This window comes from Pseudophryne corroboree, chromosome 6, assembly GCF_028390025.1.
Source record: "Pseudophryne corroboree isolate aPseCor3 chromosome 6, aPseCor3.hap2, whole genome shotgun sequence".
Lineage (NCBI taxonomy): Eukaryota > Metazoa > Chordata > Amphibia > Anura > Myobatrachidae > Pseudophryne > Pseudophryne corroboree.
This window is the reverse complement of record NC_086449.1, coordinates 725,738,161-725,754,388: the sequence shown is the minus strand read 5'-3', so window position 1 is coordinate 725,754,388 and position 16,228 is coordinate 725,738,161. Positions and strand designations below refer to the sequence as shown.

Genomic DNA, 16,228 nt, shown 5'->3' with positions numbered 1-16,228 from the left:
CAGCGATGTCCACGTGATGCATCATCACTTGCGATGGGACCTGACATTGGCAAGTGCATATAACTTTCCGATGTCGGGAACGACGAACACAGGCAGGGGGTGGGGGGTAGGGGGAGCTGGGCCATGTTGAATGTCAGACTTCTGGGTAAATCCACTTCTCTTCCTGGGATTACTCTTACTCCAGTGTCGGCTCTTGTGGCTTCGCTTCCCAGTTCATCTGGCCACATACATACAGATGTGCTAACAGCTAATCAGAAGCAGCTACATAGTGCTGCAAATTACACCATTATCATGATGACGTCTTTATACCAGGTCACCAGTACCTGTAAAATCTGCAACTCTTGAGAAACTTATCTGGGAAAGTCTCATTTGGTTGCATATACATGGGGCATGCTACACGCCCTTACTGTATTGAATTTATGGTGTCATTGTCCGGCATATGTGGACATTGTCATGTTTGAATACAGAAAGGAGGATCACAAATTATATGTGATCTAAGGTGTGGTGATTACCTGCAGGAATAATCACCAATAATGTTTTCAAGTGACTGTGTGTATATATATATATATATATATATATCAACCAAATACTCTCCTTCTGCGCTGTTCTAAGGCTAATTAGATACAATAAGATACAGTACTCCTTGGGAGGGGCTGCCTATTTCACTAAGTCCCTTGTTAGGAGGGACTAGATACAGAAAATATAAATATATTTTATATTTTTTATATATATATATATATATATATATATAATTTTATATTCATTTCAGCCTAGATGTAACAAAATGGCTGACATGCAGTGTCCTGCATTTGACCCCCATAGGTCCAGGCCAGGAGAGATCTGCAGACCATAAAGTTTGAGATGACATGTGCCTGATTGGACCATTGTAAAGGAGGATGACATTTCTACATCAAAAGCAGAGATTTGCAAGCTCTGGACATTGAGGGCTGATAAGGCCAATTTGTATGTTAGGTCAACAGAGGGGCTGTAAACAGACCAGGGATCCTGTTTCCTGGCTAATGTCATAAACCTCACTCTTTGAAAGAGATTCATACAGTACACTCCCTACCACCCCCCTTGGCTGTTGCCAAGCACCTAGTATGTCCAACAGGGAAACAGTTAAAAATCCCAAGGGAGGGGGCCTGATGAAGCTGGAGACTATATCTGTCCCACTCATGAAAAAGGAGTTGTGATCTCTTGGGGACAGCTAGTATGCTGGAGATGACCTGAGTTATTCTGTGAAGCCCCCACAGCAGAAATCTAAAATTCGCTTGCGTAAATGAGTAGGGTTTCTGTAAGTTTTTATTTCCTTTTCATTTATTGAGATTGCTGTATTCTGTGTGTGTTTTTAAAATATTCTTAATAATCTTTGTAACCTTTTTGTAACCAAAGCTCTGAAGTATTCTTGAAATTAAAATCCTAATTTTAGTTCTGATTTCTGTCGTTCTTATGAACTCAATGCCTGTGTGGCTCACACTTACCTATTTTTCTAAGTATTGCAGTGTGTGTGTGACAGGTAAAGCTAAAGACGCCTGCAACGTTCGTAATACGTTGAAAAGTCTTTGCTGGTGGCAGCTGAAAGTATTTAAATAATCCCGTGTGTCAAAAGTGACCCCGTACGTCGCATGTGGCAGGTCTCAAATTGGCATATTTGTGGAATTGGCCGGCAGCGTCGTCACAAAGTGGTGGCAAGCGGTGGGATGATAATTGTTTGTTTTTATCTAAGAACTTAAGTGAAGGTGGTAATAATTCCGTGAGCGGAACATCCACTTCACCAGAATCAGAACTCAGAGCTTTATTATAATTTTAAAATCCACACAGTGAGTGGCAATCTCTGTTCCCCTCCCCATCTCTTGTTTTTCTTTTCTATTATTTTATTTTGCGAAGATGAGATCAAAGATGACTAAGTCTAAGCATCTGATGAAGGATGATGGCAAACATGTGCATGGGAATAGTGCATCGGCCTGTGCTGCTGAGACAGTAGGGGATGTATTGCGTACTGGACTATTATGTACTGCGGGTAGTAATAGTGCAACGCTGGATTCTGATGTGGACTCTGTTATCGATGTGAGGCCTGCTGTGGCTGCCTCAAATGTGGATCTTATCCCCCCATTCCTGGAAACTGTCGGAGCTGCGTGCTGGACAGGAAGAAAGTGTTCCAGTGCATGAGAGGAGAGAGAGATAGGGCCTGCCAGTGCTGCACACCTGGTGCAGATGGAGAGTTCTATGGCAGAAACAAGTTCTGTAAACCGAGTAGCTAAGAGAGAATGTAAGCTACAAATGGCATCGTGACAAGAAAGTGATTGCTCGCGATACCATGAGACCAGGGAGGTCACCGTTAAACCTTGCCTGGATCAAGTCCCTAGTATGACTGACTATGTGAACTTGGACAGTACTGCAAATACCCATTGGAGATCAGGCACCTCTTACATCTACACTGAAGATCCTGACCTGGATAAGTATTTACAGAGTGCAATTTCATCTATGAAGTCATCTCCAGCCTGGGCAACCCTTATGCATCTGGGGTAACAGATCCTTGCCGAACGCCAAGCAGCTCTGGAACGTGAGGCTGCCAGGGAGACGGCAGAAATTGCTGGGCCACCATCCGAGACCGCGTCAGAAGAGCAATGGGAGTATGGCCCAGATGACCTGTTTTCCAGGATGAGTACAGAGGAGCTAATTAAAGAATGTCAGCTGCAGGGTCTTGTATGCCGTGACAATACCCGCAGCAAGATGCTCTGTCAGCTCTGGTGGGCAGAGGTGAGCGAGTGCAATGCCCTCAGCAGGTATCGAGCCACACTTCTGCGGTCAGGTTCCAAGATGATTTCTACGTACCTGCTGCGTGAGCTGGAGGAATGTTTTGAAGATGCATGGAGAGAGGCACGCAATGTGAGGAAGCTCGATACCCTATTCTGGCACGAATAGTGTCGCAGAGTGGATGATGAAAGACAACCTCTGCGAAAGCTTCTTTTATCAGCGGAAGAAGCAGTAGTCCAGCCTACAGGGGTGCCCCAGGAGGAACAGGTACCCCCATCATGTACAGTCGGTGTGAACTATGTTACGGAGTTCTCGCTTCCAAAGGTGCAGTGTACCCTACTGGGAGGAGATGTTGGTGCGAACAGCATATTACCACCGTCTGCGCAGAATTTGCAGCTGGAAGAAGCTGATTTTCAGGAGAACCTGATGGTGGAGGAGATTATGTCGACAAGAGAGGTGGGAGTGTCAGATATTACTCCCAAGAATGTGTTCGAGAGAACTGACTTTGGACAATTGATAGCACAATCTATGCCTGACATTTCTAAGTCTGTTGAAATATGTGAATCATCTCAGGTAGTATGTGATGATGCTAAACCTTGCAATGTAATTGCTCTGTGTACAGTGCCTGTAATGCTATGTGATACTGCTGGATCTTGCACAGAAGTGACTCTGGGTAAAAACGTAGTGCCCCGTGAACATGTTGCATTTTCTACTGTGACAGAGACTTGTGATAATACCAGTGAAATGAACTGTCTTGTGGCAGGAACTAACCCTTCTTTTCCTCGGGGAACACTTGCTGATCCGCACATTAATGCAAATATATGTGATGCTAAGAATGTTACCAACCAGTGTGTACTAGAAACTAACTCTTTGTCATTACACAGGGCTGAATCTATTCTGTCAGAATGTGCATGCCCTGATATAGAGTTGTGTGGGGTGCAGTTAGCAGATTATGTTCCACCTGTATCAGTAGTTGGGTTGAAGGCTGTATGCAACAATGTGTCCCATGCCACCCTGATTAATGTGATAGCATACTTACCGATATTTTAAGCGTGGCTTCTTGTTTTTACCTGTGACTGACCCTGGGACATTTGGACACATTCACCCTCTGCTACTCTGCATGCCGTTGGACACTTGGAGAGACTGTGCACACTTTCCATTACCATCTGCTGTGGCTGCAAGGAATCGCTGGGTGATATAACATCTGTGTTATCCCATGAAGTCTTTTTATGAAATGTTCTTGTTCTTTTAACTTCTTGTAAGTTTAATCTGTGCATTAAAACCTGTGCGTGCTTTTAAACAAAATTACTGCACTATGGTCTGTGCTTAATGGTGCCTCTTGTCTAATCCTATATATTGGGGAAAGAGGCACTTATTTTTCAGATGCTTGAGAGTTGATCCGTTCCACTTTGAGTGTTAATGCTTGACACAAGGATCCCATACAGTGAATCTTCATCCTCCACTCATTACATCAACGAGGACTACTTTTATTAAGGGTGAATGCATTCTATACTAGTTGTTCACTCACTTATGCATGTCACTTGGTGAGCGCTATTGTCATATGTGAAAGCTCTTTTTTTTCCATTGTTATATTGTTTGAAGTGTGGGATACACCTCTTTTTACACTTGACTTAGCTGCACTCCAAGCTAATTGCGCACATTATTGGAAACACCTGTTGTACCACGATTAGAAACTAACTCTTTGTCATTACACAGGGCTGAATCTATTCTGTCAGAATGTGCATGCCCTGATATAGAGTTGTGTGGGGTGCAGTTAGCAGATTATGTTCCACCTGTATCAGTAGTTGGGTTGAAGGCTGTATGCAACAATGTGTCCCATGCCACCCTGATTAATGTGATAGCATACTTACCGATATTTTAAATCTCCTCTCCGGGAGATGACCGGAGAGGAGAAGCAGGTGGGAGGTGATGAGGGAGGAGCCAAGCTGATTACATCAGTAGGCTCCGCCCACTCACCGGTAAATGACTGTAATTGGATAAAATATGGCTAGGGGCGGGGCTAAAATGATGCGATTAGCATCTGATCGCGTCATTAGGCTCCGCCCCCCGCCGGGGTCCGTGATTTTACTGTGTTATTCTCCCTATTCTGCCCACTTCACTAGGAAGTGGGCAGAATGCGGGAGGGGAGCCCACTCTTCCGGGGGCTGCGGGGGACTACCCGAAAAACGGGTGTCTCCCGCAGAATCCGGGAGAGTAGGTAAGTATGGTGATAGGATGTAACCCTGTTTGTCCACAGGCATCTTGCCACGAGGTGGGGAGAGGGGACCCTGTTCCCATATGTGTGCTACCCAACCTGCCTAAGAGTGAGGTACTTGAAACTGGTTTGGGCCTACATGAATGATGGTGATGTCATTACTGACACTGAAACATTGCCAGCTTTTCTTGCTATCACCAGCCTCCCTCAGGCCCCGGGTGATCTGGATAACATACCAATGTCTATGTGTGGGGACAAAGAAATTACTCCCTGTATTGTTGAGACAACTCAGGTTGATTTGCAGGTACTCAGGGGCCCCGAAAACCAGCAAACGTCTATGTATAAAATAGGGGCAATGATTCCTTGTATTGATGATAATACTGTGTTGAATACTTTATGTAATACCACGCCTGGGGTAGCAGTAATGACATGCAGTGCAGCAGCACAAAAAAGCTGTGATTTAACCCCTGCAATTGGGGAGGGTGACTCAAAAGCCAGAGATCCCCCTCCGCCCCCCTTCCTCCCTGTGAAAGTTGCAAGCTCAAATACTGGCCTAGGGAAGGGAGTCAATGAGGATGATGTATTGTCTTGTATACGTGTTACCAGTAATTCTGATGATGCATGTATCAATGTAGGAAATAATGTGTCTGTCGGGGGTGCTGCCAGCATGTTAGGTACCAGGGTTGTGTCAGAGAAGGGGGCTGTGTCAACAGCTGAGAAGGGAGAAACACACATTGCTGTCCCTCCCCCTCAGACCCCCTTCCTGCCCTGCTCTTGCATGCAGACACCCAGCAGGGATTCCCATACACTGAGGCTTCAGTGGAACACCTACCTCTCCAGGTTGAACAGAGAGCTAGTCCCAATACAGCACGAGGGCAGGAAGAAATTTTTTGGGAGAAGTGTCTAGGTGTATTTTCCCCAGTATGTGTTAATGAGGAAATTTCTACCCATTGTGGTACCACTAGACCCACGAGTTACAGACACCTGGGAATTATGTGGGCACACTGTATAAAGATGTGTCGGATGTAAGGTGTGACCTAGCTATAGGTACCAAGCAGAGGGCAATGCAGAAGTGCTGCACATTAACCCTTGGAAAGGAATCAGAAAGTATTTCTGCTGATAAGAGACTGTCTCCTTTACACTTAGCAATGGAAGTAGAAAACTTATCAGTGCCAGGAATGGCTGTGCCTGACATAGGCACTGATGTATGTAAAAAGCCTGAAATTATGTTTAATCAGAATGAGAATCCCCATTTACAAGTGCCAGGTGATAAGAGGAACAAAAGGTTTGGACAGTAGTGTGATGCAAGTCCTGCCATGCAAACCCCTCTCTGCCCTGACAGAGAGCAGCCAGGGAAGGGTGGGCCACAGTCAGATGCTGCAGAACCTCTGAGGGGGAGGGCCTATCAACCTTCTCCTGAGGCTGAGCCAGGAAAGGAACATGTTACTCTCTCTCCAGGTGTAGGTAACAGGAGTGTAGAAGTATACAGTGGTTATTCACAGAGGTTGTGTATGGAGGTGGGCGACCCCAGTCTTGTGGAGATGGGGCAGAGTGAAAAAGGCTGTAGCTGTGATGCAGCTATAACACATACACTAACAGCATAGATAGCAACACAGGGAGCACCGTGTACGAAAGAGTGTGTTCCCATCACAAAATACATATTTGCCCACTATACCAAGGAAGGGCAACCAGCTGATCCTGACTTAGCATTTGTAAGGACGCAGATCAGTCAGACAGGCTTGGGCGATAAATCAGGAAGGCTTTATCTCAGAAAGGGACATTTAGGTGAGGATCTCAGTGTCCTAGGTATACCCCAAATGATGTGCAGGGAAACCTGTCAAGAGCATCCTGTAGGAAAAGATGCCCCGACCTCAGGGCCCATGTGGGTGAGGGGCAGGCCACCATATCAGGAAAGGGCACAAGGTGAGATTATGTGGGAGAAGAACATAGTCACCTGTCCCACCGTGAGCATTAATCATGAGAGTACCCCCGTTGGTAATATATTCACCCATGTAGAGTTGGAAGTACCTGGGGATCATGTGAACCAAAAGTGTAAAAATGTGTCTGATGTCGGTCAGAGTAAACTTAATAGATTGTCTGGAGACAATAGGAAACCCCTGAGATGGAGTCTCACCTTGCAGCAGTATACCTGTACCATCCAGCACAGAAAGGGTTCTCAACACACTAATGCAGATGGTTTATCACGGTGTCTTGCTGTGTAGAACTAGGGTGTGTGAGATTGCTCAATACATTCTGCGCTCACTGTTGCAAAGAACAGGCTTACACTTTAATGCAGAAAAACAAACAACACTTTTATGTCTCAATAGTAAATAATTTATTAGTTCTTATAGTATTTTCGTCAGGTATTAATACATAATCATAAATATAGGTATAATATCAAGAAACTACATCAATATCTTACCGAATATTGTAGCATCACTTGAGCACTCTGGATCGGGGAATCTCAGGACGATCGTCTCAAGGGGAAATTCGGTATTCACACGCAGCACGTCTGCTAGCGTCTCAGGTGGATTCCGAAATTCCCCTAACATTCCCCATCCTTTATACAAAACTAAAAACACAATCTATCCATATGTGGGTACATTCCGGGGTTCTGAAACATCTTATCTAACTGAAAATGACAACATGAGTCCTTGTCTATAACAAACTGAAAATAACAACACGAGTCCTTGTCTATTCTAAGAATCCTTCTTCTAGCATGAGACAAACACCCTTTCATAAGACAAACACCCTTGCTATTCTCTTGTCATTATGTGGCATAGTTACTGCGGCACAAAATGGAAGTCAGTCAGAAAACCCCACTCTCACCCTTTCATATCACACTCGTATCACAAACGGCCCTTGACTGATTCCAATTATAACGCATAACTTGCCATTACAACCTTTTGTCGTTTACAACATATGCGGTAAAATACCACACAGTTCCAAATAGATAAAATTATTATTATTATTATTATTATTATTATTATTATACACAGTATGAGAACAGGATGTATCAGAAAATTTAGCATATTGGATGCAGACGGAGAATATCCAGTAAACAAGTCCCACCAATGATGAGAAGTTGCATCCTGGACATCAGAACCAATTTTCTGTAATTGATCAGCAATTATTGTTGTTGTCACTTGATGAGTTACAATAGATTGATTTAGATATTTGATATGATCTTCAATAACTTTGGATTGTTTCATAATTGTATGTAGTTTATCTAACTTCAAATCCCATTGGGGAATACTTAAATTTTGTGGACTCCAATATTTTGTAACATGTTCTTCACGGTCAGCATACAATATAAATGTCTCATTTTCCCAGGTTAAGGAACTAACTTTACTAATACATCTGGAAAATGGAACTACCATTCCAGGTATGGCTGGTGTATCAGTTACCAAACATACTTCTTGTGGGGCTACCTCCATCATCATTGTATATGACAAAGGTAAAACTATCCATTTACATAAATTTACTCCATTCTCTAATAAGCAAGGTTCATAAACTGCAGATTGTACTCTACATATCTTGCCTTGTAAAGTGGGTGTACAAATACTCAAATCATGAGTTCTATTATTCTCATCTATATATTCTCCTTTCATAGTGGGGAACCAGTACCATTCTCCACCAGATGGTCCTAACAACAAAGGCATTACAATATATTTACACATTTGAATAACTTTGGTTACATTATACATAGTTAAAATACCTTGGCATATGGTGTCATTACAAATCATTTTAGCAGCTTCCAAGTGTATCCAAGCGTCCCTGGACACACTTGTATTAAAAATTGTTCTCCATACTTGTTCATTTACGGTCATTAGCATAGTTTGCATAACGCCTTTTTGTTGTTGCTCATACATAGTCTGTAGTGTACAGACGGTCCAATTTATAAATTTAGTAATGTTGGTATCAAATCCAACAGCAAAATCATTACTAGCATTAATTAGCTGGTTCCTTAAAGTATCTATTCCAGCCGATATTTTGGCTGGCTCAAAAATAGTAGGCATCCATTTTGCTTGTAATGTAAGTCCGTCATTAATTTACTACCGGCGCTATGCATCCTATTGGCTAATGTTTCAATATCTATCCCATTTAATACTCCTGTTAGAGTCCCATATCCTCCCAACAATGTATCATACCTGGCACGTCGTTGCCGGGATATACATTGTCTATTATTGGGAGGGAAAACAACTTGTGTGACTAACACAGTCTTTTGAGCTTGTGTACCTACATTTTCACATGTAGATGGTAATCTTTTAACATGTCCAATATCGATTCGTGATGCATTGATATCAATAAACATTAAATCTTGTGCCCACCACGTTCGATTTTTTATTTCAGTAGCATTATGACATACCAAAATTAAAACGTCTTTTACAGCTAACCGAAATGTGGTTGCTCCTTGTTTAGAACAATTCTTATATTCTTTATTCTTCTCTTCTTTAGGGAGAAATCGGAACCTATAAGGTTTGGAGCAGCAACTTATATTTACTGCAGCATTAATTGTGATATTGCCTTCTGACTGATGTAAGGCAAATGTAGGTCGATATCTGTTTCTTTGTGGATCAGGCGGTCCAGCCCACATCGTTCCTGGAATTGTTATATTTACTATATTAGTACAGCGCTGATTGGCCTGACAAGTGAAATTATCTTGGGTTCTTGGTATGGTGGCATTGTTCCATCCCCACCGTACAGTATGCAACTCTCGTTTCTCTATCTTCAATCCAGGTGTCCATGTACTAGAGGGGACGACCAATAATACAATTCCAAGGATTCCAAGACTGAGCCTCACGACAATCTATAGGTACAAAATCAGTGTAAGTTACTCTCGCAAATAACATTTTTCTTGAGGTACATATTCCCATTTCTCTTGTCCTGGTTTCATTATTAAGAGTACTCTGTCTTTTCCCACAGCTATAACCTCAGCCAGTTCAGGCGGCCCTTGAGGCTTCTGTACCCAGATTTTTGCTCCTACATTCACAGTGTTAGATGAACCAAAACCTTTGTCTCCTCGAACAGTAAGTTCGGTTGGAGCTTCTCCCAATTGGATAGGCTCTATCAAAATGGGTATTATTAACAATTGTGCCACTCGGTCCCCTTCACAGATTACGCAGGGGTCTGGGCTCAAATTCATCACAACTATTTTAATTTCTCCTTGATAGTCGGGGTCAATTACTCCTCCTATCACTATTATTCCGTTCTTGGCCATACTAGAACGGGTTGACAACTGTCCATAATGATTAGAAGGCATTTTGCAACCTATCCCCGTAGGTATAACCTTAATCCCATAAGGAACAATAACATCAGGGTTTCTAGCATACATGTCCAACCCTGCCGACATGGGCGTAGCTCTGTACGGTTCTATCGCCTTTTCGTGAATTTTCCAATAAATAAGGCTTTCTACTTTATGTGCTGCCTTGATTGATAAATTGGGGGTCAACATCCTCATCAGAGGAGTTGTGGATTCTGTCAATGGTCGGTTATTTATTATCTGTAAAGCTTCTGAGATATTATCTCTCCATTGCCCAAACTTATCAGATCCATTAACTTTTTTCAGAGTGGATTTTAATAATCCATTCATTCTTTCTATTAACCCTGCCGCTTTCGGGTAATAAGGTATGTGGTACAACCACTCAATATTATGCTCAAGAGCATAATTTTTTACTTGTTGTCCTGTAAAATGGCTACCATTGTCTGTTTGAATCTGTAAGGGCATACCATAATATTGTACTATAACTCAAGTGTCCTAATAGTACTCCATTGTGTAGCAGTCTTACAGGGGAAAGCTACCATTAATCCTGAGTATGTATCTACTGCTGTACATGCAAATTTACACCCTCGACTTTCTGGCAGGGGTCCAATAAAGTCCATCTGCCAGATTTGTCCAGGTAACTTACCTCATCCAATATGACCCATTACAGTATGGGGCACTTCCCTCTTTTGGGAGTGTTGACACAAGGGACACCGTAAAATCACAGATTTCACAATGTCCAATGTGAGGGGAATACCCCTTTCTTGCGCCCACCTGTAAGTTGCCTTTTCTCCCAGATGTCCACTCTTTTGGTGTGCCCAAAGGGCTGTACCCTGTAACCATGATTCCAATTCCTTCGTCTCTCCTGCCACTGGCTCCTGAGATGACTTAGCAATGGCGGCTTGTGCATCTGCTTGTGAATTAAACAAACGTTCAAGTGAGTCTAATGGTACATGTGCATCAACATGGAATACAGTTACTTTTGTTTGTTTAGTGATAACTTCAATGTCCTCCCAGACTTCCTTTCCCCATAACTCTTTCCCATGAATTTTCCAATCATGTTTCTTCCAGCTCATCATCCATGTGGCTAATCCATTGGCTACTGACCATGAATCAGTATAAATATTACATTCACCTCCAATTTCCTGTCTAAGGGCCAAATATACTGCAAATAATTCGACATATTGGCTACTCTTTCCTTCCCCTTCTATTTCTAATGTTTTAGACATGCGGGGATTAAACGCAACTGATCTCCACTTCCTTCTTCCCGCAACATAACGTGCAGATCCATCTGTAAACCATGTGTGACATTGAGATTTGCTGCTTAACTCAGAATAAGGTTTACCCCATTTTACTGGTGATTCTTCTAGCTGTTCTTTAGGAGAAGCTGTACTCACTCCATCTACTGGAATATCTGCAATTTTTTCATGTAAGGATGCCACACCTCCCTCTCCCTGTTTTGCCCTTTCTGAAATATACCATTTCCATTTTATAATACTCTGTTCTTGGGCATGGCCTATCCTATTTGACTTTGGATTAGACATTATCCATTGCATAATTGGTATGCGTGGTCTCATCAATACAGAGTGTCCTATTGTTAACTGTTCAGTATCCACTAATGCCCAATAGCAAGCTAGTAACTGTTGCTCCAAAGGAGTGTACTTCTCTCCTGCATCGGGTAATTTTCTGTTCCAAAATCCTAGTGGCACTCTCTTGCCACTTTGCTTTTGCCACAGTGACCAAGTAGCATATTGTTCTTGTGCTGATACATGTAATTCTACCTCTCCATCTTCCATGGGCCACAAATCTACTGCTTGTTGAATTGCTTGCTTGGCATCTTCAAATGCCTGTTGCTGTTCCTCCCCCCAAGTAAATGCATATTTCTTGCGTGTCACCTTTCGCAAGGGGGAAAGTAACTGTCCTAAATGAGGAATATGCTGCCTCCAAAAGCCAAACAGCCCAATATAAGATTGGGTTTCTTGTTTGTTTTTGGGGGTAGGGAAATCTAGGATCTTCTGCCTGGCTTTAGGGAGGATTTCCCTATGTCCTTTATTCCACTGTATCCCCAAAAACTTCACCGCTTGTGCAGGTCCCTGCACCTTGGCGGGATTAATCTCCCACCCTTTATTTTTCATGTGTTTTATTAACAAGTCTAATTGTTCTTTGACCTGTTCTTCAGTATTTCCTTGAATCATTATATCATCGATATAATGTGATATCTGCATATTAGCTGGTAATTTGAATTCATCTAAATGTTCCCCTACTACTCTCTGGCAGATTGTGGGACTGTGTATCCATCCCTGCGGTAATCGGCAAAAAGTGTACTGCCTACCCATCCAAGAGAAGGCAAACTGGTCTTGTGCCCTCTCTTCTATAGGTATTGTAAAGAACGCATTGGCCAGATCTAGTACGACATACCAGGTCCCTGGATGCACCTGTATTTGTTCTATAATAGTTATTGTGTCCGGTACCGCGGCTGTCAATGGGGGTGTATATTTATTCAGTTCTCTATAATCCACAGTCATGCGCCAGGAGCCATCGCTCTTTTTCACTGGCCATATCGGATTATTCCAAGCAGTAGTGGTATATCGTACCACCCCTGTATCCATTAATTCTTTAATGGTTTCACTTATTTCATGATGGCCCCCCGGTATCCGATATTATTTCATTGCAATTAATTTAGTTGCAGGTGGGACATGTACTGGGGGCATTTTTACTTTTCCCACCACAATAGGTCTGGCCTGAATACAATTACTTCTGACTCCAAAACTAAATTTTCCTGTATCTAAATAAAGGGTCAGTCCTTTTAAAACATCAATGCCTATAATATATTCTCTAATGGGTACTATTAGTACTCGGCATTTCTTAATAGGTAAATTTCCTATTTTTAGAGGTATTTCCACCTGTACCCCTTCAGTTACTCGACCCCCCAACCCTGCAATTTTAATTCGGGGTCCTTTAAATCTATTGGGATTTCCATATATTAGGGTAGCCTCCGCCCCTGTGTCAATTAACGCGGGGACCTCTTGTACATTGCCCCGTGACCAATGGATTCCTAATTTGACATAAGGTCTCTCATCATGACGAATCCATACAGGGGCTTGGCTGGCTACCTATGCATCACCCTCTGAATCTTCCTGTTCCTCGGGAGGAGCAGTAGGCTTCAAACGTGTTGCTACTTTAGCGGCAATATCCTCCCAGGGATATAATTTTTCAAACATCTCCCAGTCAGGCAATTTTTTTCTCAATTAATTTTTTTTTCTTGATCCCTAAATTCTTTTACCTTTTTCTCACTGGTATTCCCTGCAAAAGCAATTTTCTTGCCTGACAAAATTTTTTGCTTAAACAATTTCCATAAATAGGGAGTATCTTTCCCATCTATGGTTTCTTTATCTATTCCTGCTTTCAAAAGAGCTTGGAACATTTCCCGTCTGGATACTCTATTATCTGCATTGCCGGTTTGTCTGTATCCCTGTTCTCCACTCCCTTCTCTAGTGTTTGACTCTGCTCTATCCCTATTCCATTCTCCCATGTCCTGTAATTCCCGCATCTTATCGATTACATCTTCCCATCTTTGATCTGTCATAGAAATTAATAATGTCAGAACCACTGGCTTATATGCAGGGGGAGCTGTCTTCACGAGCCTAGCCCGAGCTGCTACTGAAACCCTTCCTTGTAAATATTCAGCGGCTTCTTCTAAAAGCACAGCGGCTTTCATAGCCTCTTCCTTACATCGTTGAACACACTCTCTGAGGGTTGTCCATGGTTTGTCAGAGGTAGGTATCTCATCAGTGTACCGGGAATTTACCCGTATGCAACCACTGTTAAGAGATTAGTTTGTACTTGAGCATTACCCTCTCTGGCGAACCATAACTGTGCGTCCCTCATAATTGTCCTATCTTTGGATAGAGTTCCAAATTTTGCAACATCTTGTCTATCTACATCAACCCCTCCAGCGCCATCCTCTACCAAACGGACCAGCCAGGTAAGGACGCCTTCCCCGGGGCGTTGTGAAAATTTGGTCAATAGTTCCATAACTTCATTTTGAGTGAAATCTTGCAGTATCATTTTCTCTTTGAGGACTGCCTGCCCTCCACCTTCTGCAACCTTAGTTAATTGCCTGCGCGAGACAGGACAAGCATTTGCCCCAGGAGGGTCAATGACAGGATTGGGAGGATCCCATCCCCCCTTGTCCTCTTCCTCCTCCTCACTACAACTATCCCATACATCACCATCCCATGTATCGGGATCCCATTGAAGATCGGCAGAAGCAATAATTGCTCGTACTTTTCGGGTGTTTACCCTTCCCTTTCTTTTTTTATATTTGTTCTGGGCTACTTTAACAGCAGCCTTCTCGGCAACAATCTGATATTTCTGGGCTTTTTCTGATAACATCTGATTGCTACACTGTAACAATCCTATCTTTCCTTGTTGTTCAATTACTGTTTGTTCTATATCTAAATAACGTGATTGTAACTGCTCATATCTTTGGTGCATTTTACGGTATGCTGATACTAGTATCCAGCACCGTCTTCCCAGCGCCATTACATCACCTGCCTTGGCAGGGACCCCCTCAAGTACATATACAACATCGAGGGGTTCTGCATTCTTGAGTTTACAATCCCATGATTCTGCTAAACCTGACGTTAATAACTCCTGTGCTATAATATTGTAGGGACTTTCAGTCCACCCTGGGACGGTGATTTGCTCCGCTCCAGCCTTTTTTCCCTTACGAAACATCCTTACCGTGCTATGTTGTTATATATCGGCGAAAACTTGGCAAACTGCCAATTGACAAAACTTTGCACAGAGGTAAGTCTGGCCAGGACCCACCACTGTACAAAAGCATTTTACACTATCAGTATCCTACACCGAGATATAAGAAAACATAGATCCTGCCGACTACGCCAAAAATGTCTTGCTGTGTAGAACTAGGGTGTGTGAGATTGCTCAATACATTCTGCGCTCACTGTTGCCCAGAACAGGCTTACACTTTAATGCAGCAAAACAAACAACACTTTTATGTCTCAATAGTAAATAATTTATTAGTTCTTATAGTATTTTCGTCAGGTATTAATACATAATCATAAATATAGGTATAATATCAAGAAACTACATCAATATCTTACCGAATATTGTAGCATCACTTGAGCACTCTGGATCGGGGAATCTCAGGACGATCGTCTCAAGGGGAAATTCGGTATTCACACGCAGCACGTCTGCTAGCGTCTCAGGTGGATTCCGAAATTCCCCTAACATTCCCCGTCCTTTATACAAAACTAAAAACACAATCTATCCATATGTGGGTACATTCCGGGGTTCTGAAACATCTTATCTAACTGAAAATGACAACATGAGTCCTTGTCTATAACAAACTGAAAATAACAACACGAGTCCTTGTCTATAACAAACTGAAAATAACAACACGAGTCCTTGTCTATTCTAAGAATCCTTCTTCTAGCATGAGACAAACACCCTTTCATAAGACAAACACCCTTGCTATTCTCTTGTCATTATGTGGCATAGTTACTGCGGCACAAAATGGAAGTCAGTCAGAAAACCCCACTCTCACCCTTTCATATCACACTCGTATCACACACGGCAAGGTGAACAAGTGGTCAGTAGCGCAGCAATGAGTCGGTGACGTGGGTCACCGCCCCTTGTGCACCATTTGCCGGGGGAGATGTCACGTTTGAATATAGAAAGGAGGATCACAAATTATATGTGATCTAAGGTGTGGTGATTACCTGCAGGAATAATCACCAATAATGTTTTCAAGTGACTGTATATATATATATATATATATATATAATTTTGCATTCATTTCAGCCTAGATGTAACAAAATGGCTGACATGCAATGTCCTGCATTGACCCCCATAGGTCCAGGCCAGGAGAGATCTGCAGACCATAAAGTTTGAGATGACTTGTGCCTAACTGGACCATTGTAAAGGAGGATGATATTTCTACATCAAAAGCAGAGATTTGCAAGCTC

General features: G+C 42.6%; 1 protein-coding gene across 3 annotated transcripts; it reads right to left on the bottom strand.

Annotated features, from left to right (window-relative positions):
• Positions 1 to 7,292: 7,292 nt before the first annotated feature.
• On the bottom strand, positions 7,293 to 15,832 carry LOC134933312 (uncharacterized). Of its 3 annotated transcripts, none has more exons than XM_063928419.1 (3): positions 15,365 to 15,832; positions 11,010 to 11,148; positions 7,293 to 9,782 (listed from the first exon to the last, which is right to left on the bottom strand). In XM_063928419.1, the coding sequence occupies exons 2-3, from the start codon at positions 11,076 to 11,078 to the stop codon at positions 8,949 to 8,951; spliced, it is 903 nt and encodes a 300-aa protein (XP_063784489.1). In that variant the 5' UTR covers positions 11,079 to 11,148; positions 15,365 to 15,832; the 3' UTR covers positions 7,293 to 8,948. The 3 variants fall into 3 exon arrangements, with proteins under 3 accessions (XP_063784489.1, XP_063784488.1, XP_063784487.1); XM_063928418.1 differs by having other exon boundaries at positions 11,010 to 11,145; XM_063928417.1 differs by lacking the exon at positions 11,010 to 11,148.
• Positions 15,833 to 16,228: the final 396 nt, after the last annotated feature.

Coding starts and splice junctions, on each gene's coding strand:
- LOC134933312 (XM_063928417.1), bottom strand. CDS start 8,991: ATGCCTACTATTTTTGAGCCAGCCAAAATATCGGCTGGAATAGATACT.